The following is a 23,250-nucleotide window of genomic DNA, read 5'->3' on the forward strand; positions in this document are numbered from 1 at the left end:
GTTACAGAATTTGGAGGGCCAATTTGATTGCTGAAATTTTGTGGAAGTGCTGTCCCTCGAGTTGAGCAGTAACTGCCCTTGAGCATAGCTTCTCCACAATTCCTATATTATAACAACACATTCAGGCTACTTAAGCACACCCACTATACCACCAGATTGGTAGCATGCTTCACAGATTGGTGCTACAGATTGGTAGTTGCTTCATTGCAACTATTCATTGCAATGACAATCAAGTAGTGCAACTAATGTGCAAATACACCTAACTTTGTCAGTTGGAGCCACCAATCACTTCTGGCAGTTAAGGCTGCTTTTAAAATTTATCAATTTAGTATGGAGGCATTAGAGACTTGAGATCAAATGAACATTCATTCCAAATAGTAAGCTATTGTAGCACGTAGTTGCAGACACAGGCTACTTGAAAGTCATTTGTTGTGCTAATAGCAAGCTGGTAATTCCAAGTACAAAATGTGAATGCAAAAATGCTATGGGAAAAAGGATGTACGGTACTATCCTATAACAGCGTTGACCCTGATAAGGCCAAGAGCCTCTTTTTGCCTATTGGTGGTGTTGTTTCCGAGAAGTGAGTGGCCCATGAGGTTCTTCTCCGTGACCACATGATGAATCAAGGCCCTTGCAAACTTGCCTGGTCCACCATGGCAAGCTGTGCCAGGATCATCTGAATGAGCACTTCTCCAACCTATGTGAAACGGAACGTTTAGGTAAATATTAGTGAGGTAGTTTAAGGATTTTAAGCACATTTACACAACAACAACACTCCGAATAAATCACAGAAATACTGCCTGCTCTAGACCTAAATTGTCAACTAATGTCACTAATAAAAACAACTAAAACTAATGTCATAGCTTCTTATGCTGTTAGGATGCCATGTGCTTCACAAAAACAAGGATTCACCCAGTACAAAATAAAATAGTAAGTAAACCAAAGCATCGAAAACTTTAATGCAAGTATCATTTTTAGGATACTTCACATACTTTCGGGTGAATCGACTCGCAAATCAAAGGCTATGCAAAATCGCAAAGGAGACAATGCTACCATTTTTACTAAATCTTAAGAATACCTCCCGGCAATACATTCTCCTGGCAACAGTGCATTTGATCATGGTGACGCTAGACGATGAATGGCCAAAGAATTCACCTTTTGCATTCCGGCAGTGGCGTCTCCAGGCTCATTTTGATTCTGAAAACAGATGTCAGCATTAAAATATGACGCCACGATAACTCAAAAGCAACAATCAAAACATCTACAAGGACGATTAGGCCGACATAAATGGATGGATATAAATGACTGATTGAAAACATTAAAGCATGGCTGCTCTTGCAACTGGCAGTGTGAGGTGGGCAAATAATTTGTTTTTAATTTCTCTCCTAAATTTCAAAATTATTTTTGCTCATCTACTGAACTGTTGCGGCCACATCTTAAAGGTAGCTCGTTCATATAAAACCAGTGTTGCATTTTTTACTCTCCGTCTAAGTGCTGCTACTGCAGTATTCCACAGAACTGCTCCACCAACAAACCATTGTTCCAAGCTTATGGCAAAGCGTCATTTAGATCACAAGGATACGCTCCCCTTTAACTCTCTCTCCTCTTTAGTGTGCGACTTCAAAGCAAAAATAACTTACTGACATAGCTGTCTACTTCTATCTCATAAAAAAAAAAGCCTTGCTAATTTTTTGACATTTGTCGATAACGCCTATATGCCACTGGAAGCACAGTGGGACGACACGGCAAATATGCCCAAGCATCTTGTTCCTTTACTGATTTTCGAACTTAGTTAAATCAATCAGTTACTGAAGGGTCAAAGGCTGAAAGTTCACACGTTGACATTATTTTGAATGTTTCATCCCACTAAAGCAGAACATAGAATCCCACAGAATCTGCCTTTTCCGTGAATATAGAGCGCCTACGCGAAGGCGTTACCGCGAAGTACTCGATGGCGTCGAAGGGAGATAATGGTTAAAAAAAAAGTTCCGCGCGCGTACCGGCGGAAAACAAACCACACATAATCTGATGATTTCACAGCATTCGCTGGCATCAGCACTTTTTTATCTCACCTATCACATAGAATCACATATACGCCATTGCAATTCTTTATTATTATCGCGCCACAGCGCGTGTCTACCGCCCGGCGTGTGAGCGGACTCTGGGCACTCGATCCTGAAGCGAACAGCGCAGCAGAATACATTAGAACGGCAAAACGCCCCGCGCATATTTTCGCCGATCCCGACACGCCATGTAGTAGATGCACATCAACGGACGGCGTTGCGCGAACGAAATATACTTGATTACAGTACAGTTCGGATTATTTCACGTCGAATTGTTTCCACGAAAACGGCAAAGCACCGAGCGCTCATTAATAAGGCTAATTTCAATCGGTGCTGGAACACCGTACCAAACATCGTGGCGCGCACAACATGCCCTGTTTTAGCTGGCTCCACATAGCTGCCCACCAAAACGGCAGAGCACGAGCGCTCATCAATACGGCTAATTTCAATCGGTGCTGGAACACCGTACCAAACATCGTGGCGCGCACAACATGCCCTGTTTTAGCTGGCTCCACATAGCTGCCCACCAAAACGGCAAAGCACCGAGCGCTCATTAATAAGGCTAATTTCAATCGGTGCTGGAACACCGTACCAAACATCGTGGCGCGCACAACATGCCCTGTTTTAGCTGGCTCCACATAGCTGCCCACCAAAACGGCAAAGCACGAGCGCTCATTAATACGGCTAATTTCAATCGGTGCTGGAACACCGTACCAAACATCGTGGCGCGCACAACATGCCCTGTTTTAGCTGGCTCCACATAGCTGCCCACCAAAACGGCAGAGCACGAGCGCTCATTAATAAGGCTAATTTCAATCGGTGCTGGAACACCGTACCAAACATCGTGGCGCGCACAACATGCCCTGTTTTAGCTGGCTCCACATAGCTGCCCACCAAAACGGCAGAGCACGAGCGCTCATTAATAAGGCTAATTTCAATCGGTGCTGGAACACCGCACCAAAAATCGTGGCGCGCACAACATGCCCTGTTTGGCTGGCTCCACATAGCTGCCCACCAAAACGGCAGAGCACGAGCGCTCATTAATAAGGCTAATTTCAATCGGTGCTGGAACACCGTACCAAAAATCGTGGCGCGCACAACCACGGCCGGGGTCGACTGGCGCGCGCGTTCGCAAGAAGCGAGCGCGCGCGACAGTCGAGCCCGGCCGTGACACAACATGCCCTGTTTTAGCTGGCTCCACATAGCTGCTTTACGTCGCCGCAAGCGCGCTGTGAAGTTAAATCAGGACAAAACTTCATGCTCAATATCACAAATCTAGTGCTGCACAACCAATTCTCACAACGGAAGGATAGTACTAGTAATGAAAACGAGCACAGAGGCGCGTGGAAGACACGCACGGGCTCTGTACGCACTTTTGCTGAAAGCGTCGCAACGAACGAGCAAGTGGAATTCGAAACACTCACCTTCGATGTGGCTGAGTCGGAGGCGATCATGGTGATCTTCGAGGCAACGTGTAGCCCATAAAGAGCGAGCAACAAGTTGGAATACCAACGATGTCACAGCGAGGCAAATGGCACAGAAAACAAACGCAGCAAACTCATCACGCAACCCGCACACATACGCCGCACGCACAAAGTTCCGGAATGCGCCAAAGAGTCAAGAGCGCAAGCGCGCATTCACACAAAAACGCGCATACAAATCCACGCTTTTATAGACATGAATTGCAATATTTATTAACAAATATTGTAATATAATGGTATTTCTTAACAATTTTTGTGGTTTTCAAGAGTATGAAAGTTTTCTGCTTAGGTTCCTTGAGGAACTATTTTCTTTATCGCGATAACGCAGTGCGCCGGCCGGTCACGTACGGAGCGCGCGGGAAATAGTGCAAAATTCAAACGGCGCAAATGTCGCGCCCTGTGTGCGCGCACAGCTTTAAGCGTTTGTATTAAAAAGAACTATTTATTTTAATACGTGAAGCAACCGGCGCGAAATGAACTACGGATCAGCAACGTACACAATTGTCGCTTTTCGTGCTTGTTAGTTTGACATTATGACAAACGGTAGACAGCATGCCGTCCCATTGATTAAACATTTGTACCTGTGCTTCTGCGCTACGATTTGTCACCGGCAAAGTATAACAGCGTAGATTGTGCGTGGTGGCCAAGCAGTTTCCCAGCACACTGGCCAGCACCCAGTCTCTACGTGTTACAGAATAGACCTAGGCTTTCATGTAAAATATGGACACCACGTCGCAGACATCACCCAAACTTGTTTCATTCTATTGTTCGCTAAGGGCTAACAACAAAACGAAACGCACTCTTTAAAAAAACATATTTATTTATTATGCTTAATACTACTTTTCCCACCATCTTGCCCATATTTAACATGGAGGCAATTCCGTTTTCTGACACAGACAGGGCACTGGCCACTTAGAATAGAAGCCGATGGGAATCCAGGAGGTGCCCAATCACCGGTCATTGGTCACTGCTTGTTGGGACATTTGTCTTGTGCTCCAATTTTGTGATTGTATATATATATATATATATATATATATATATACAGGGTGGTCATTTTTAAGTCTTACGGAATTTTAACACGAAAGTGTTTTATGCCGGGGTCCACCAAGACTTCACTGACGTATTTCCGTCACGGAAATACGTAAATACGTCACACGAACATACACGAACATAATACAAAGAAAGAAACCAGAAGAAAAAGTTCCACGAACATGCTAAATTGGGAAATCGAACCCACGACCTCTCGGTCCGCGACGATAGATCGCCGAACGTTTAACCCATTGCGCCACAAACGCATTTGCAGAGAGCTACACAGACGCGCCTTATATATCTAACACTCCTCCGTGTACCCGCGCTCTTGCTCGGGGCGGTGCCGCCGCCTACGAGCAGAAAAGAGAAGTACTGCATTATGACACTAACGCGCACCGACAGTATAGTGCCTAGAATATACTTACTAGTGTGCCGACCGCCGGGAGTTTCCAATGGGAGACGCTGGCACTGCCGGTGATGCCTTCCGCCGGAGGCCCCCAGACGGCGACACTGTTTGGGACCGTGCTAACCGAGCGGCGCATCACGCGTCGCTTGCGCTTCGGGTGCACTTCGGATGCGCGTTCGTAAGCGCAGTCGGTTGCGGCGCGTTGTTGCTTTCGAGCAAGTAGCGTGTGGTGCCTCCGCACGTCATTGCTGGGGTTCTTTTCTGTGCGCATGGTTCGTACTTGTGTTTGTTCACGGACGGAACCGACATGTCGTCGCAGAAAACGAGGCGTAAACACAGCACCTGTTTTGTCCCATATTGTACAACTGGATACCGCTCAAATAACGAGCAAGTCTCATTATTCAGCGCGCCTGCTGACTGGCCAGAACGTTTTGCCGAGTGGGAGAAGAATATAAGAGTGCAGATCGAAGGCTAACTCTGGCGGCTGTCGCTTGTGAGAAACACTTTAATAATTGCTACATTGAGCGCTCGTTCAAAATTAGTTGACGGTGTGTCGCCTATGAAAATGTGCCCTGTTTAATTACCTTCATTTATGGTAATTAATTTAATTTATGGTAATTAGATACAACTTGGTGTGAATTTAGCATTTGTGGACATGTCTCGCATATAATAGTTTACTGTGGAAAAAAGTTACACTTCTTCGGAAACCACGTATTTATTTATTGGTATTTTTCGCAGAAACACCCCGTATCGTGTAGCGTTATAATGATAACTGTGCATACGATCGTTTGTAAGTGCAACAAAATCATATTCTTTCGATTACGCTTTGCACCTCAACCAACGTTCCGCAGAACGAAACGGGCTGGGACAGTCCATTGGCGTCTGTCGCACACGCGCGCGTTGGCTAGAGAGGCCGCTCGGCATAGCACGGTCCGTACGGCTATCGCCGTCTGGTGGCCGCCGGCGGAAGGCATCATTCTCCGTGCCACCGGAAAGCCCGCGGTCGGCACACTAGTAAGTATATTCTAGGCACTATACCGACAGTGAACGCTTCGGTGGTCTCAGCACTACGACGCCTCGATGCCAGCATTCGAAGGGACGCTGGCATCAAGAAGCACTACCAACGCCACTTAGGTGGCGTTCACCGTACTCAGCACAGCGGAGCGTGGCCTCCGCAATTAGCTCTGAAAATGTTTCTGAAGTTGATCGCGGAGGCTGCAATTACGACGCGCTGTACGCGCTGATTTGACTCGGTGACGATTCAGTTACGTGCTTTGTCTTGCGCGTTGTATTAGTGTGTCAGTTACGTGCTTCGTCTTTCGCGTTGTGCTAGCGTGTGCAGCGTAGTGCAGCTTCCATATGCACGACGGTTGCTCATGGTCATCGACGTTGGTAGTCGTGATGGAGGAGACGTGCCACCAGGCGTCAGCGTGGGTGCATCAACGCCTAAGGGCGCTTTAGCCACAAAACACCAATAGACATTATATATCAATGTGCAATAAACATTACACTACTTCTGTGAAGACACGTTTCACTTTCGTGTTCTATACCGATTCCTATATAAGAGGGATCAACCACATTTTTTAGAAATAGCCTGTGGCAGGTAGCATTATTCTTATCATTGAGCTGGGTTGATCGATGAGGCGGACATTTGTAGCACGAGCAATCGAAACATAGATTCAACTAATTAACAAGAAATCACTAATTACCTTCTTATTTTATTACTTTATGACACATATTGCGATTTAGGAATTTGAGCCGGTGAGCTTGTCAGGCGTATCCACTTGGAATGAATTTCCAGAATGACACCAGTTGGGAGATATGCGCCATGAAACTCGCCGTAAAAATGCACTGTTGTTACACTTACTTTGTTACCAAAGTGCTGTTTTATACATTGAAGCACAAAAGTAACTAAAACGCCCAGGTATTTCGTCCCACACTTTCAGCAATAATATCTCGAAACTGGTGTTATCCTGGAAATTCATTTTAGGCGGATGCGTCTTGCAAACTCACCGGCTACAATTCATATATTGCAATATGTGTCGTAAAATAATTAACTAAGAAGTTCATTAGTCACTTTTTTGTTAACTATTAGAATATTAGTTGCAATTTCTTGTGTTACTAATGTCCGTTTCTTCGAACAACCAAGCTAAGCGATAAGAATTATGCTACCTGCTACAAGCGATTTTTAAAATTTTTCGTAATGCCTATAATTTTGAACACCCAGTATATACAGGGTGTCCCAACTTTCTTGCACCGACACTTAAATATATGCAAATGTCACGTAGCTGCACAGAACCAAAGTAATGTTGTTTGCCGTCGCTTACAGATACTCAATTTTTTGCATTGGATAAATTATTAGATAATCATTATAATTATTCATTATTAATCAATTAATAATAAATAATTAGCTTCTCAGATATTATGTTTGCATGAAAAGTGTCAATCAGAAAATTATGGAGCAACAGGAAAAACTCCCGATACAGCTTTCTGTTGCCCAATACGTGGTACATAAAAGTGTTTTTCCGAGCGTGAAAGAAGTCCGCGGATACACGCATAGTGCCTCGAGCGGCTAGTTGTGCGGCAATTTTGCGTGTATTCGCGGGCTTCTTTCACGCTCTGAAAAAAAGAAAAGGAAAAAAAAAACACTTTTATGTTGCACGTATTGAGCAATAGAAAGCTGTATCGGGAGTTTTTAGTGGCAGGAGCGTCGAGTGCCATTTGTTCTTTGGACTGTACTTCCGGTTCACCTCCTGAGATGATCAGGAGGTGAAAATAAATCGAAAAAAATAGGACAGTACAAAATTCACGACTTTCATTATAGGTATGATATCGGAGCATAGATTTAGCTATAAGTTGAGTTACTGAAGTGTCTGGAATAATTAGAATTAATTAGCTGAGACGACCGGGGACGCAATCCAAGTAAATCAGAAAAATAGGGAAAAAAATGGTTCAATTCAGAATTCATGACTTTCATTATAGATATGATATCAAAGCATAAGTTTTGTTGCAAGCTGACTTGCTGAAGTGTCTGGGATAATTATAACTAATTAGCTGGGACCAGATTAAAAATAAATAAGGAAAAAAAGAAAAGAAAGTATTACAGTGCAAAATCCATCGGTTTCTTTATAGACATGATATCAAAGCATAAGCTTAGTTCAAGTTGAGTTGCTGAAGTGTCTGGAATAATTATGATTGATCAGAAATCACTTATTACTGCTTGCCAAAGCACAGAACACCAACGCCGGGATGCGAGTGCCAAAAAGAAACACCTAAGTCAAAGTTTAAGGTTGCCTACTATTTTAAGCATGAAATGCTTTTAGCTCCCGTTGTCGGGGATCTTCAAGTGACCTTGAGCCAAAAGCCAAAGCTGTTTTCCGGGCACTCAAAACGAGAACATGCCGGCAAGTTGAAAATGAAATTTAGTCACCCGTAGGCACGAGTACAACTGTGGTATGGACGTAGAGTGCAATATAGCGTACCGTACATGCAATACATTGTTCTTAATATAAACAAAACATATGAGCAAACAAAATAGTAAATGGTGTCTGCTTGACACTGGCTTTGCCACACATCAAAAACCACTATGACAAGTTGCGAGAACAAAACGAGATCATACGAGCGACAAGTCAAACTTGAAAAAATGCGGTCTCTGGCACCAACCCTTTACTACGCATGCTAGTTACTCTCCAAACAAATAAAAAAAAATATTGCTTGCGAGTTCTTCCCAATGTTTCTCGACAATATCACTCAAGCTGTAACTTCTATTACGCTCAAGTTTTATTTGTCATATCCAATAGCGACGTTCAAAAGGCAGATAGATACAGGGGCAGATAAAGTGGGCCGATCCTGGAGGCAGTGCAGAAAGGGTCCAAGATCAATGGCACCCGTTTCATGTGGGCCGATCCTGGAGGCAGTGCAAAAAGGGTCCAAGCTCAATGGCACATATCCCCTGTGGGCACGGGGACCTGTAACGCTACCTTGAACTGCCCTTGTCATACGTGGGACCCAAAGAGACAAAATCAACAGCCCTTCCTCTGTCGAGAAAATGGAGTACTCACTATTGATATGCTGTTGGTATATTGTTGAGGAATTGTTAACACAATATCCTTTCAATAATGCCTCAATAGTTATTGAACGTACACAACAATACCTCAACAATAATGTTGTTGAGCGCTTCACAACAGTAAAGTCATTGACCAATTGTTGTTGACATATTGTTGAATAATGTTGAGTATTATTGAGAAGTGTTGAGCAATATTGCCATTAAATATATATCTGAAAGCAAAGCTTGTCGCCGTAAGCATCTTACGTAAGCAAATGCATATCTTACGTAAGCAAAGCTTGTCGTCCGATTCTAATAAGCGAAACTTGTCGTTCGATCCTAGCATGCTGATTCTAGCGTGACGGCTTCCGAAGCCCAGGCGAACCGTCAGCGAAGAGCCGCCGACCCTGAATTTAGGGCAAACGAAGCGGAACGCCTGCGGCAGCGTCGTCTTGCCACAAGCTCCCCCAGCTACGACTCGAGTGATAGGCCTTTGGTTGAAGTTATGTGACACTCTATATATTTAGTGGTAATTAAGTGAACAATAGAGCAATATATATGTGTAAAACACATACACGTCTACATGTGTGTGTTTCAGATATATATTCAATGTTAATATTGCTCAACAATTCTCAATAGTACTCAACATTATTCAACAATATGTCAACAATATGTCAACAACAATTAGTCAATGACTTAGCTGTTGTGAAGCGCTCAACAACTTTATTGTTGAGGAATTGTTGTGTACGTTCAATAACTATTGAGACATTATTGAAAGGACATTGTGTCAACAATTCCTCAACAATATGCCAACAACATTTCAATAGTCATTTTTATAAGGGTGGTGATGGCAAGCGCGACTGCCGTGCGGTAGGAGGTGGCATGCGCTGCTGAGCCAGATAATCTTCAGTGTCCCAAAATCGTTGGCCCAGTCGGGGTGGCGGCGAGTACGCGGAATAGCCGCCAACCCGAGGTGTAGGTCTGGGCACTGGCGGTATAAATGATCTGCCTCACCATAGTGGAAGCACAGAGGACGGCGATCCGGTGTGCGGTAAACATCCAACTTCAGACGGGACATGCGTCGATCGTCGGCGTAATGTACCGGTAGCTCCTGCGGAAGCACAACCGGTGGAGCGGCGTGGGGAAACGGTGGAGGCGTGCGTCGTTTCTCGATGTACTGTACCGGTTGGGCTGGTGGAAGTGCAACCGGATGAGCGGCTTAAACAAACAGCGGAGGGGACGAAGCAGGGTGTCTCAAGACTTCTGCGTAGGTTGCACGGCGGTGTACAGAAGGTGCCGGCGATGTTTTAGCAAAAGGAAAGTTGCCGGAGTGTTTGGTGCCCTTCATCTTTTATAACATTCGCAATAGATCTCACCGAGGCTTGTTGCCTGCCATAAACCTTCAGTATTTCTTCGCGCACAACGGTGCGGATGAGTTCTCGAATGTTGCCATTGTTGCTTGGGACGGCTGTCACAATGTTTGTAGTCGCGTTCACTTGCCGCTCGTAAACATTCGAGCGATGCTGAAGCATTTTTTCCATACTTACAGCCTCGGCTAAAAATTCGGCGACAGTCTTCGGAGGATTGCGCGCAAGGCCAGCGTATAGCTGCTCCTTCAATCCTCGCATCAAGTGACTCAACTTCTTTTCATTCCAGGGTCTCCTCGTCTGACGAGGCGCGCCGGATCTAGCACGATTGTCATATCTTTGATGATCTCTGTGTCTGCCCACCGATAAATCGATTGGCAGACACAGAGATTGACAGACATTTAAACACCGGTATGTTTGTGGTGTGCCTACAAGAAACTACAAGAAACTGAAATATAATTTACGTACGCCACATTCGAAAGTGTGGTTAACCGCTAGCATGATAAAACCTGACTTCTGTTTCAACTTGTCGTTCTTGCAGCTGAAATGGAAGGCCCCGATACGCGATAACATCGTATACTCTCCTTACCTGGAAAGGCCTGTGCCACGTGTGCCTATACACGTCGCAGTAAGAGATGCTCTCCAAAAGTTAGGCCCACAGATTGCCATGGTAAGTTGCGCAGGGTTATCTTCAGTTGAATTTTGTTGCTTGATCTTTCTGTTTTTCTTATCTGGCCTAGTGTAACGATGCTATCCTGATGACAATCTTAGGCTGTACACAGAAGAAACTGCAGTGTGCTCGTCCTCGCGTCCTTTGCCTTTGAATCAGTATATACAAACTCTGCAAAATAATTATTGAGAGCACAAATGCATGCTTCAAGCACTGTGGGGCACGATTGTGCAGTTCATGTGACCATAATGGTGTAACCGAGCTTCCTGCATTACACTGCCGCACAAATAAATGTCATAAATAAAAACAATTCATTAGTGTGCCAAGCATTGCGTTATAAAACAAATTCACTCTATTCTGATTTTATTCTCATCTCGTCACGTCAAAGTTACGTAACCGTCGACGCAAGCACGGGCTCACAAGATGCTGGTGCCAAGTACAACCGCGAGAATTGTGCATTAGGGCTGCAAGAAGTAAAATTTATCTGGTTCAAATTGAGCGCTTGTGGCATCCAATCGACAGCAGAAAAAAAGTACAAGCGATAATGACAGCACCTGATCCTATAAACAAGACTGAGTTGCAATTATGTTTAAGTATAATCAGCTCTTGTGGTTGGTTCCGGGTAGGGCTTCGCTGGGGCCAAGCTAGTTCAGTAAAAGTAGATAATCTGTTGCTGAGGGATTACCGCTTTTCCGATTGGTCAGATTCGCCGTCCAGCGGGCCAGGGCTTTTGCTGAGGATATCGGAAGATTTTTCTCCGGCGATGGACCCCTGGCAGCCTAGCCCCGAACACCAGCAGCCATAGCCGTTGGACATATGAAGTTTATTCCTATCCTCCTTGTTTATAGCTTGCGATTTATCGTCGACAATTGCGGCGGCATGCAACGGGGTGTTCAAAATGCTGTCCAAACAAATTCACGACGAAGAAAATACGTGCTGGAGGAGCTCAAAAACGTTATGCTCCCTCGGAAAAAATGTCATTTATCCGTAGCGATGAATTCTCGTAGCAAGATCCGTTTACCCCGTGCCAGATCGATTGGTGGACCGCGATCTTCTATTCTTTTGAAACGGGGCTATGCACCGGCTATATTCCGTGTTGTTTTTTTTTTTGTAAAGGATGCATTTTACTGTGTACACGTCACAGAGAGGCGAAACAGGCTTAGCTGGAAAACACTTCGACCATTTGCAGAAGTCTAATAACAAAGGCGCAGACTGAGGCAGCAAATCAGAAATAAATGCTTTTCTGTTGTTAGCCTTATCTGTAATGAGTATGTATACGTCATCTCTAGATGGTAATCTTTCACGGTGCTTTAGCGTCTACTGACAGACAAGCCAATAAAGTGCGACCCCTCCCCACAAATTTTGACCGATCGTGGAGGTTCAGCGAAGAAAATGGCGTAGAAACAGATTTGAATAGTTGTACGTTGTAGCTCCCCTTCTTTCTACTGATCCACATTTTCGCATTGCTCCACATGACTGAACTCGCAAACCACAATGAATACCAAAGAAGGCACACATTGAGAACAACGCGAGGTAGATATGCTATGGGAAGAGCTAGGCTTGAATAACAGCATTCGGACAAGGAATATTGCTGGAATGAACGTTTCGATAAACGGGTATGCGAAATTGAAGACAAGCCTCCTTGCCATTTTTGGTTTAGCGAAGTGCCTTATATGAAGAAGGGGGGGAGGGTACTGTTATTCGCAAGTATAGAGAGGCAGAGAAGGAGTTTAATAGACACTTTAACAGCTGGCTTTCCTTCTTCAGATAAGGTAATTAAGTCAATGGAACGAAGGAGAAATAGACGGAAAGACAGGTATGCTAGCCAGTTCTCAGACAGGCTGACTACCCTGCGCTGGGAAAAGAGGGTAGAGGGAATGAAAGGTAATAGGCAAGAGATGTTACAAACAAGGAAAGACGGCCAACAAAAGGCTAGGGAATGTTTAAAAGACCTCAAGGGTCTCAGTACACTCACATTAACCGCGCTAAATGCACCGTTATTGATATTAAAATACTGTAGTTACGTCTACTGATCACAATTCTACTTAAAAAATCAAAGGCACTTATTTAAAGAAAGATGGATGAACGCGAAGCTTTCTGCCCATGCAACCTGAATCAAAATCAAACTCCCAAGGCAACGACCACGCAACGAACCCCCCCAAAAAATGGTAGCGACCCGATGCGATGCATATGTGATTTGATTGCTTGTTTAGGATTGTGGTTTTTGAATATTGAAGTAGAATGAAAACAGAGTTCGTTAAGTTGCATAGTCTTTATTTTAGATCCTGTACACACAGGATCTATAGCCTTTATTTTAGTTCACGCACACACTCGCACTTTCACGGACAACTCTACACTTGCACAGTATTGCCTTGTGATCGCTGTGGTCGACGGTCAGAGGCTCTGCCGTTGCTGATACACGGGATCGGCGTTACGGGCACGATCGCGCTCGCGCTTACTTTCGCGTACGGCAGCCTCTTCTGCCGTGCAATGCACCCGTGGCCTACCCATGGTGACGGCAGGGATTGCATTGCGTGACGCGCGTAAGGCAATGCAGATATATACAGTTCGTCAGGGTAGCTCGTTTCAGTTCTCATTGTTCTTATCTATACGACTGCGAATGTAAACTGTAGTGTTATACGATAAAGAGTGCCGTGCGTCGCTGTTCTATTGGGTGCGCAGATGCGCAGCCATTGTTCTATTGTGCGTGCGGATGCGAAGCCGTTGTTCTATTGTGTGCGCAGATGCGCAGATAGTTCTATTGTGTAAGTTGGCTTTCCGGCAGTGCGTTTCCGGGCTCACAGACGAACGAGTGTGACATAGAAACGTTGCTTTAAAACACTCTTACAAAATGCTCGAAAACCTACTCACAGTAGTGACTGTGGATAAATTGGCGGTTTTATATTGTTTTCGAGCTATATTTTTCCTAAATATGGGAGTTAATATGCAACAAACAGCGGTTGTGAGACAGCGCTGCCTCATTCATTTTTTACGGCCCGTCAAATGCACTGTGCGATTCTCTTATAAACATATGCCAACCATCCCAGTTCAGCACATACCATAGTTTCCCTTTAATTACAAAGCAACAGCATTGCCTTCCTGGCACGGATTGCGTCCACACTACTGTCCCAGTGCCCTCAAACCCACTTGCATAAAATTGTTAGATTGTAGATTGTACCAAGTAAAGTATTTGCTGCTAACCGCGCGGTGGCATAGCGGCGACAGTGAGACAGCACGTGCTCAGAATCATAAGGTTGCACAGGGTTGAACGGAAGAGCCCTATCCTAAACTAACATAGCGACATAAAAAACACGAAATCTGAATCAATGAATGGCGCCCCCTGCATACATTCCCGGTCCATGGGGAAGCTGTAGGTGCACTGCGGTTCAATACAACCACGAAGGGCATACTGAAAACCCGGATCAGTGTAAAATGTACATCGGAAGTTGAAAGCAAGTTCAGTGAGTCAAATAACTTTATTGAAAGGTCCTGCGAATTTGTGGGACGGGCAAATGGTCCCACCTAGGTGAGGATAAGATAGGAATAAACTTTATTTGTCCATTGGTTATGACTGTTGGTGCCCGGGTCTAGGCTGCCAGGGGTCCATCGCCGCAGAAAAATCTTCTGAGATCCTCGGCAATGGCCCTGGCCCGCTAGACGGCCCACTCCTGGTCCTCGGGTGCCAAGCTGAGAAGGGCGGCTTGCTATATATCAGCGAGGCGCCCCGCTTCAGGACCTGCTGTTGTGTTCCCTCTTCCTCTTGGTCCTTCTTTCTCATGGCGTTGGCATTCCCAAAGCATATGGCGCATATCGGCCCTTTCCTTCTTGCACCATGGGCAGCCGGGCGACGGGTGCAGTGTGGGCCACAGGTGGCGCAGGTGGTAGGGACTGGTGAAAGTGCCGGTCTTCAACCACCGCAGGTCAACTGCCTGGGACCTGTCCAGCCGCCCGTGGGGATGTGTATATTTATAACGTTCCTTCCTGCAGCGACCAAGAACCTCTCAGTTCGTGGCCGGAAACTCCTCGACATCGCGGTCGGCGTCCCCGTGGTCTCCAGCTATGTCCGCCGCGATTTGGGTTGTGTTGGTAACGACAGCGGCGGCGCTGCACGCGGTGGCTGTCACTCCTCCGCTGGGGTCCCGCACAGCAACGGCGGCGGCTGCCCTCTGAGTGATCGCGTCGCGGCGGGTAAGCTGCCTCGCGACGAGGTGGGCGGCTCGTTGTGGTTGGGCGGGGTGTCGGTGTGTTTTTGGCCGTTAGATTGTTCTTGTCGTTGTCGCGGCTGTTGTCGTTGTTAGTGCCAAGCTCCCCGACGTGCGTGGGGAATGAGTTGAGGGACTTGTTCGTAATGGTGCTGGACCCGAAGTCCCCGGCTCTGGCGTTGAGCATGCGCGCCACATCCGCGGACACCCAACCTTTGGTGTAGTTCGGGATCGCTGATTTTGAGTCGCTAATGATCAGGCTATCCTCCGTACCTCCTTGGAGTACCACGAGAGCTATGGCCATCTACTCTGCTGCTTCAGCGGACGGCAGCCTCGCTGAAGCCGTGACTCGGATCCTTCCCTTCGTATCTACGACCGCCATGGAGAAGGCGGGCACCGCCGCCGTCGGCCGGTGGTGTCGTTGATGTTCCCGCTATTGCTGCTGTCGTTTTCGTCGTAGTAGTAGTAGCGATGGTGGTGTTGGCATCCCTGGTTTGTCTCGCACATTCCGTTGTAGCGGCGGTGGTGGTCGTCGTCCCGCGTCGCCATCAACGTCACCTGCGGGCCGCGGGTACCTGGCTGCACAGACGAAGATGATGCCTTCTCGTCTTCCGTGCTCCTCGAAGATTGCTACCGCCCTGCGTTTACGTCTTTGCACGTCATGCACCGGGTACATGTTCTTCGGCATTTCTTCCGACGGCCAGGAGTTCTTGAGTCCTGGCGGCTTCCTCGGCCTGCTGGAAAGCCCAAAGTTGATCTTCAAGCACAGAGCTGAGCAACACAGTCTCCAAGCGCACGCGGAGGCGATCGCGAGAGGCTGCATCCCCATTATTGTTTGTTATGCCTCGACATTCCCTTAGCGTATGTCCCCGATTGGCTCTAGAACCACTGTTGTTGCATTTATCTGTCTTGCACATGTCTGGGAAAATGAGGTGTGAGATCGCCGGGTTCGGATAAGTTCTGGTGTGTAACTTCCGGCATTCGCAGACTGCTTTTTGCGGAGCTTTTCATGAGGTGGTGGGAAAATTCACCTTTCCAATTTGTAGTATTGCGTGATGTCATTAAATCTGATCATACAATCTTCCCATTCCCCCTCCTCTCGATCCTCCTTCTCCGGAGACGCTAAGATGCCAGCCTTATTATCAGCCGTCACTCGTTCCATAAGCCCTGGAGCCACGTCATGCGCAGTCTTATTATTGCTGTCTCCTGGCGAGGTAGAGGTGTGAACAATATTAAATAAACATTCCTTTCTTGACTTTTGTTACCTGCTATCGGGATTCTTAGTGCTTCCGGAGAGATTCGGCCGTCAGAAAAATTTCGTACTGCCGCCTTAGAGTCACTGACTATTACATCCGCTTCGGTCTGTGATACTGCTAGTGCATTACCTATCTCCTCCTCAGTGTCGATTTTTGCTGTGCTTGCCGTGACGCATGTTTTGCGCTTCTTTTCCTGATCAACTACGACGGCTGTAAAGCCGCGCCTGGGCTTGTATCTAGCAGCGTCTACAAATACTGCGTCTTTACTATTAGAAAATTTCTTTTGTATGTCCATTCTACTGCTTTCTCTTCTACCTTTAGGATATACAGGGTGCATATTCTTTGGTAAGGGGGGAACAGTTATCGTATCCTTGGCACCATTCGGGATGTCCACTTTGGTTCCGTGTTGAGTATGGTACCCAATACCTAGTCATTCTAGTATGTGTCTTCCTGCCTTGGTCTTAGAAAGGCGTTCGTACTGCGCTGTTCACTGCGCCTCTGTGAGCTCGTCCATTATGTTGTGAAGCAAGTTGCTTCACAATGAAAGTCACATAAACAGAGAGTAAACATTTTAACGTCATAATTTTAGAAAAACATTTTGAACCATAACGAGTGGAGGTCTACTATGTGGTAAATCATCCATCTTGTCTTTCTCTTTCCCTTTTATTTAGTAATACAGTGTCAACGCGTTTGTCCTATTTTCAGATAGACGGAAACGTGAGCATCACTGCTGCTCAGCTTATTGAGAAAATGGAGGCTTACGCGGCCACATTTCGATCACATGGAGTGAAGACGGGAGACCGCATTTGCTGTCATTTGTCCAACGGCATTGAGTCCTTTGCAGCTCTCTACGGTGTCATATTCGCAGGAGCGGTTGCCGTACTTGCAGATGATGAGCTCACAAAAAGTAAGCACCCTAAAATTTTATTGTTTGATTGCGATAGCTATTAGCAGGTCACTCCCGGCGAATTTTCGTCGTTGGCGTCGTTGTGAGGTTTTGTATGAAGTCTTAGTGCGATAACATTATATCGAAAAAGATAGTGGATTCATTTGCACCCTACATTGGAGGTTCAGCAATAAATCGTGCCCGAGGTAGAGCACTGCACGGGCCAATTTTTGTGGCCCGGGCCCGGCCCGGGCCCGTTTTTACATTGGGCGGCCCGCCCGAGCCCGATCTAAACTTTTATGGCGAGACCCGGGCCCGGCCCAGGCCCGGAAATAATCTACGTTACCCGCCCGGCCCGGCCCGCCACCCCTTTACCTTAAGCCCGAGCCCGGCCCGAGCCCGGCTCGAAACCGGCCCGAACCCGGCCCGAGGCCGAAAAATACATGTTTTTCAGAGTTGAGAAGCCCGAGAATAACTCGCAGAAAGCCCGAGCCGGGCCCGGCCCACGTCAAACAACCGGAGCCCGGCCCGGGCCCGGGTCAAAAAGCACATGCCGTGCCCGAGCCCGGCCCGAGCCCGTGAACAAACTGCTTTACCCTGCCCGGCCCGGCCCACGGGCCGGGACGGGCCCGGGCTTTCGGGTAATCCCGAGCCCGTGCAGTGCTCTAGCCCGAGGGGTGAAGTTGGGTAAATGAGGGCGCGGTAACGTGATCAAGCACGCACTAAGGTGGTAGGAGAGGGGGCACGTGAGCGCGCGTTCCCTCCGCTAGCCCGTCCATAGCTGCCCATGAATGTTCACGTGGCTGAGCGCGTAAATCCATCGCTCTCTATCATGGAGGTGATTTCCAGCGGGAACAAAGATTGGTGAGCCGAGATGACAGGTGGCTGCATGGGCACGGTCTTTCCGAGAACTTAATGCTTGAGGGCACGTATTCTCAAGTTTGACCAACGCGTTAAAGAGACAAGTAGCAGGAGCGTCAGCTGCCCTTTGCCCATGCTCCTCCTCACGCCAGCGCTGTGACCGCGAATATTCGTGGTCTCACAGGGAGATCTCTTCATGTATGACTTGGGCGCGTTCGACAGTGTTTCCTGGCGTAATTCTTAGCGAATGTTCATGTGCTAAACTGTGGACACTTGGTGCATCATGATAATGCGATGATTCCAGCAGATATAGACGCGAGCACTTAAAAAAAAGTTAATGCAAAGCACATCCGGCAGAGGTGGCTTTGTGAAGCTGTGAAGTACTTTACTATCGCAAAATGTGCTTTGCCTTTGGGGAAAAACTGCGACTGGACTTTTTTTTCGCGCTAATAGTTTTACTCAGCTAGTTCTTGTTCTGCAATTATGATTGACAACTCATTACACCATATCAAAGTGATTGCTAGGAAGTTACAATGACGCTGTTTGATTTTGCTAACGATTAAGCTTAGTGAAATGCAATGTAAGAATTTAACTGCACAGCCTAAATGAAACCATATGCATAAGGACGTTGTGAGTTTTAAGCGTAGAAACATGTCCTCTTCAAGTGGGCCAAAATATTTGAAAGACTGATGCGGGCAATGCAACATATGACAGTCGTTGTAACAATCATATCCTATGATTAAAAGGCAAAAGTGTTGCATGAATGTTGCAAAACTGTTGCAAATAAAAGAAACAGTTACCGACTTTTCATTTCTAAATCGTTAAAATATCCCGGGTATTGCACCTAAAATGCTTTGTAGCTATAAAGCATGACGGGTATTATGCTGCGTTTATGTCGTTTCAATGAGTTCAGTAAACATGTGGTTAATAATTAGTTCGAAAACTGCAGACAGGGGCACAATAAAGTCTCCTAATACTAATAAGCATGCAGTTTCGCAAACGGACTATTCTGTATATCTATGAATAAGTGACTGTTTCAGTGCACGTTCTGTTACTTTTCGGAGACGAGAGAAAATCAAATTTTCAGACAGGTATGACGTGGCACTCGGCTGTAATAATTATGTTGGAGCAAAAAAGAAACGACCTCTCGTGAATGCTTGATGAACTTCATAACATGAGATAAATTTTGAATATAAGATGGCTTCGCATTTGTACTTGCTCTAGTTTTGATTCGACCTTTCCCGACAATATGAATTTTCCAGAGATACACTTTTGAGGTAATAGGAAATCTAAAAGATAATGTTCTGGTAACTGTGCTAGCTTATTATTAACTTCGAAGAATAAATATGATTCCGCAGGTTTTTTTATTGCTTGTTTCAATGCTTGTAACTGAACTGTAAGAATCGTATAAACATTACACTGAATTCCACTGCCAAGTGACAGTACATGACAGCCTAATCACATAAAGCAATTCTTGCCACAAAATATATTTTATAGTGATGCGTTTCTGCTGCTCCTGTGAAAGGAAATTCAATGGTAAAAATCATGTTTCACCCTTATGCCTTGCGGTAATTGTAACCTAATTGATAATGTTTTATTATTCATAGGTTCGTTTTTTTTAAATCTCGGTGGGCCATTTTCAGCAAACAGCTTAGCGAAATAAATATATTAGATTTGGCAAATTTGTTTTGCTTGTAACAAATCATGTCAGGAATGTTAACAAAAATTCTTTGTGTGAACCCTTCACATAGGCCTCAAAAATAGAAAATTCCACTCACATGTTCACGTCTCATACTGTCACGCTGTAGTGACGGTGAAGAGACCGACACTTTGAAAAATAAAACGTAACCCTGTAATGGGTGAACCTGTGCCCAGAAAAACAAATGATACCCAGTGCGCAACAACAACGGCATGCAAAACCTGTGACCATCGAAAATGTGATCAGTGGGTCAAGCGCATCGGCTTTTACAGATGACACGTCGAAGGTTCCAGCGTAATCATTGGTGGCTGCGTGCCTTCCTGAAAGTACCACACGATTGGCGTGGCGCATAGACTCAGGTTACACAAGGTTCGGTGACAACAAACAACGGATAGAACCATCTATAACATTCAAGAAATTGCCGATAGTTGCAGTCATGTCTTGCGCCGAGCGATGAAGCTTTACATTTGTTAGCCAGTGAAAATCGGTCAAAGGCTAAACAAGAAAAAGTACGCGTGTCAATATCTTATATGACAAGTACTTTTGAATCAACAAATTTCACTCCTAGTTGCGTTTTCGTGTTCATACAAACATTCATAAGACATACAAACATATGCACCGGAATCGGTGTTTGATGCAAGTTTATCACTGATCGTTGCGCTTTCGCTGCATGCACATACAATAATGTATAACGTCAAATGTTCTAGAAGTTGAAAATGCTGTAGAGGTATCAGATATTGCGTGTATTTCTGGCTGTGGACGTTAATATTGCTACGAGAGACACATGCTACGAGAGACACATTCTGCCAGGGGCAGACGACAAAGAAGACGGTTCTGTCGGGTGCTGGTGGCTGTCCACCATCTTGGCTACTGTGTCTGTCTAGTGTAAATACAGTGTAAATAGTCCCGCCTTGTGTCGTTTTACGTAACATCTTTGTGGTGGAGGTGCTGGGTAGTTCCCTGTTTCCATCACGGAGCTCCGCAACGGCCGCTTCATCACGCTTCCGACCATGTCAGTCGGTGCAGGCACCACGTCTGCACCCGCTGCCCCTCCCGTGGCTCCCACCTACATCGTTATGCCTCCTGCTCGTGATCCTGGAGTCTTTTCCGGCCAGGATGGGGTTGACGTCGACCATTGGGGTTGACGTCAACCCCAATGGATGGATGGGGTTGACGTCAACCCCAATGGATGGATGGGGTTGACGTCGACGGCGGCCAAGAGCCGCCGTATAACCCAGAGATTCACCCGGCTGCCCAATACGGCTGCAAGTTCATCGTGTGATGCCGTTCGCCTGCCGCCAACCTGTGACCACATTACCCGTATTGTTCGTCGCGAGATTGAAGCTGCCTGTCCTGCACCTATTCCACCACCCGTGTTTACTTCCCACGCCAGTGACCCAACGCCGCCATCAGTGTCCCTCATTCAAGCTGTAGTAAGGCAGGAGTTTGCCAATCTCGGCCTTCCATCGGCGTGCCCACTGACTCGTCCTGACGCTCAGCCTTATTCCTCTAGACCTGCTCGACGATCCTACACCTCTCCTGTCTCCTTCCGCAACCCTGCGGAATGGAGAACGCCCGACGACCAGCCCATCTGCTTCTCCTGTCATCAAGCCGGGCACATAGCTCGTTATTGCCGTCGCCGTTGGACCTACACATCTCGCCAGACCTCCATGCACTCTACTCCTTTTAGACGTCCAGCCGCTGGTTCCCCCACTTACTACTCGTCGTCCTCCCACGAGCCTCTTCCCTCTGACGCCACTGCTCCTGTTCGCCGCTTCTCCCGCTCCCCGTCGCCACAACGCCGCCAGTCCCGCTCTCCGCAGCCTCGCCGCTTTTCCTCGCCGTCCTTCTCTGGACGCTCGCCGCCGGAAAACTAGATAGTGCAGCTTATGGAGGTGAAGCTGCAATGCCGTTGTCCCCTGCAAATCCTCTGCTGACTCTGCCCACTCACCATAGCCTTCTAGAAGTCAAAGTCGACAATGTTCCTGTGACCGCCCTCATCGACACTGGTGCACAGTTGTCTATTATGAGTGCCCCTTTACGCCGCCGCCTGAAGAAGATTATGACTCCGTCTACGACACAGACAATACGTGTTGCCGATGGTGGTGCTGTTCAAGTGATCGGAATGTGCACCGCCCGTGTTAGCATTGCCGGTCGTCACACTGTCGTACTTTTTGCCGTCCTTGCTCACTGCCCCCATGACCTTATCCTTGGCCTTGACTTTCTTTCGGCACACTCGGCCTTAATTGATTGTTCCTCTGAAACACTCTGTCTCGATCTTCCTCTTCTATCAGATGCCTGCGAAACGACCGTCAGCCGCTTAAGCCCCGCCGCTTTTGTTCGCCTACCGCCTCGAGCCGTTACGTACGTGTGTTTGTCATCGACCCCACCCGTTCCTGACGGCGACTATATCGTCACTCCGATTACTGACGTACGCCTGACGCGCAATGTTACTGTGCCACATACCATCGCGACATTATCAGATAACTGTGTGTTCCTCCCGCTACTAAACTTTGGTCTGACCCCTCAAGTGTTGCCCCACAAGATGTCACTTGCCCACCTCACCGCTATAACAGACCATGACGTCAAGGTTGTCGCAATAACTGCGCCTGAAGAAGCTGAAGTTTCCCGGTCACCAATTTCTGACGACAGCATTTTTCGCAAAATGATTGCATCAGACCTTTCTCCTGACCAGGCCGACGCTCTCTGTCGGGTTTTGGCCTCATACAGCGACATTTTTGACATTCGTGATCGACCCCTGGGTCAGACTAAGATTGTCACCCACCGAATCAACACTGGCGACTCTTTGCCCATTCACCGTCGACCTTACCGTGTGTCCGCATCAGAGCGCGATGTTATTCAAAAAGAAGTGGCAAAAATGCTTGCGAAGGACATCATCGAACCATCATCTAGTCCTTGGGCCTCCCCCGTCGTATTAGTAAAGAAGAAAGACGGCTCCTGGCGTTTCTGCATTGATTATTGGCACCTCAACAAAATCACCAAGAAGGACGTGTACCCTCTTCCACGTATCGACGACGCCCTCGACTGCCTCCATGGTGCCACCTTCTTTTCCTCCCTGGACCTTCGATCTGGCTACTGGCAAATCGCTGTAGACGACCTGGATCGCGAGAAGACCGCCTTCGTGACCCCTGACGGCCTTTACCAATTCAAGGTCATGCCTTTCTGTCTCTGCAACGCACCAGCCACCTTTGAGAGAATGATGGACACGCTGCTTCAAGGATTTAAATGGTCGACGTGTTTATGTTACCTGGACGACGTGATAAT

General features: G+C 46.8%; 1 protein-coding gene and 1 long non-coding RNA gene across 2 annotated transcripts in view; one reads left to right on the forward strand and one right to left on the reverse strand.

Annotated features, from left to right (window-relative positions):
* LOC119464796 (luciferin 4-monooxygenase-like) overlaps window positions 1–23,250 on the forward strand; it is an 89,569-nt gene that overhangs the window by 26,835 nt on the left and 39,484 nt on the right. Inside the window, exons 3-4 of the mRNA XM_037725723.2 lie at window positions 10,933–11,061; window positions 17,225–17,426. Coding sequence (XP_037581651.2) covers window positions 10,933–11,061; window positions 17,225–17,426 — 331 coding nt within the window. The remainder of the gene's footprint in view (window positions 1–10,932; window positions 11,062–17,224; window positions 17,427–23,250) is intronic.
* Window positions 568–3,571, reverse strand: LOC125940163 (uncharacterized). Its single transcript, XR_007463401.1, has 3 exons — window positions 3,488–3,571; window positions 1,156–1,197; window positions 568–697 (listed from the first exon to the last, which is right to left on the reverse strand). It is a non-coding gene; the product is annotated as an uncharacterized LOC125940163 (long non-coding RNA).

This window comes from Dermacentor silvarum, chromosome 9, assembly GCF_013339745.2.
Source record: "Dermacentor silvarum isolate Dsil-2018 chromosome 9, BIME_Dsil_1.4, whole genome shotgun sequence".
Classification (NCBI taxonomy): Eukaryota; Metazoa; Arthropoda; class Arachnida; order Ixodida; family Ixodidae; genus Dermacentor; species Dermacentor silvarum.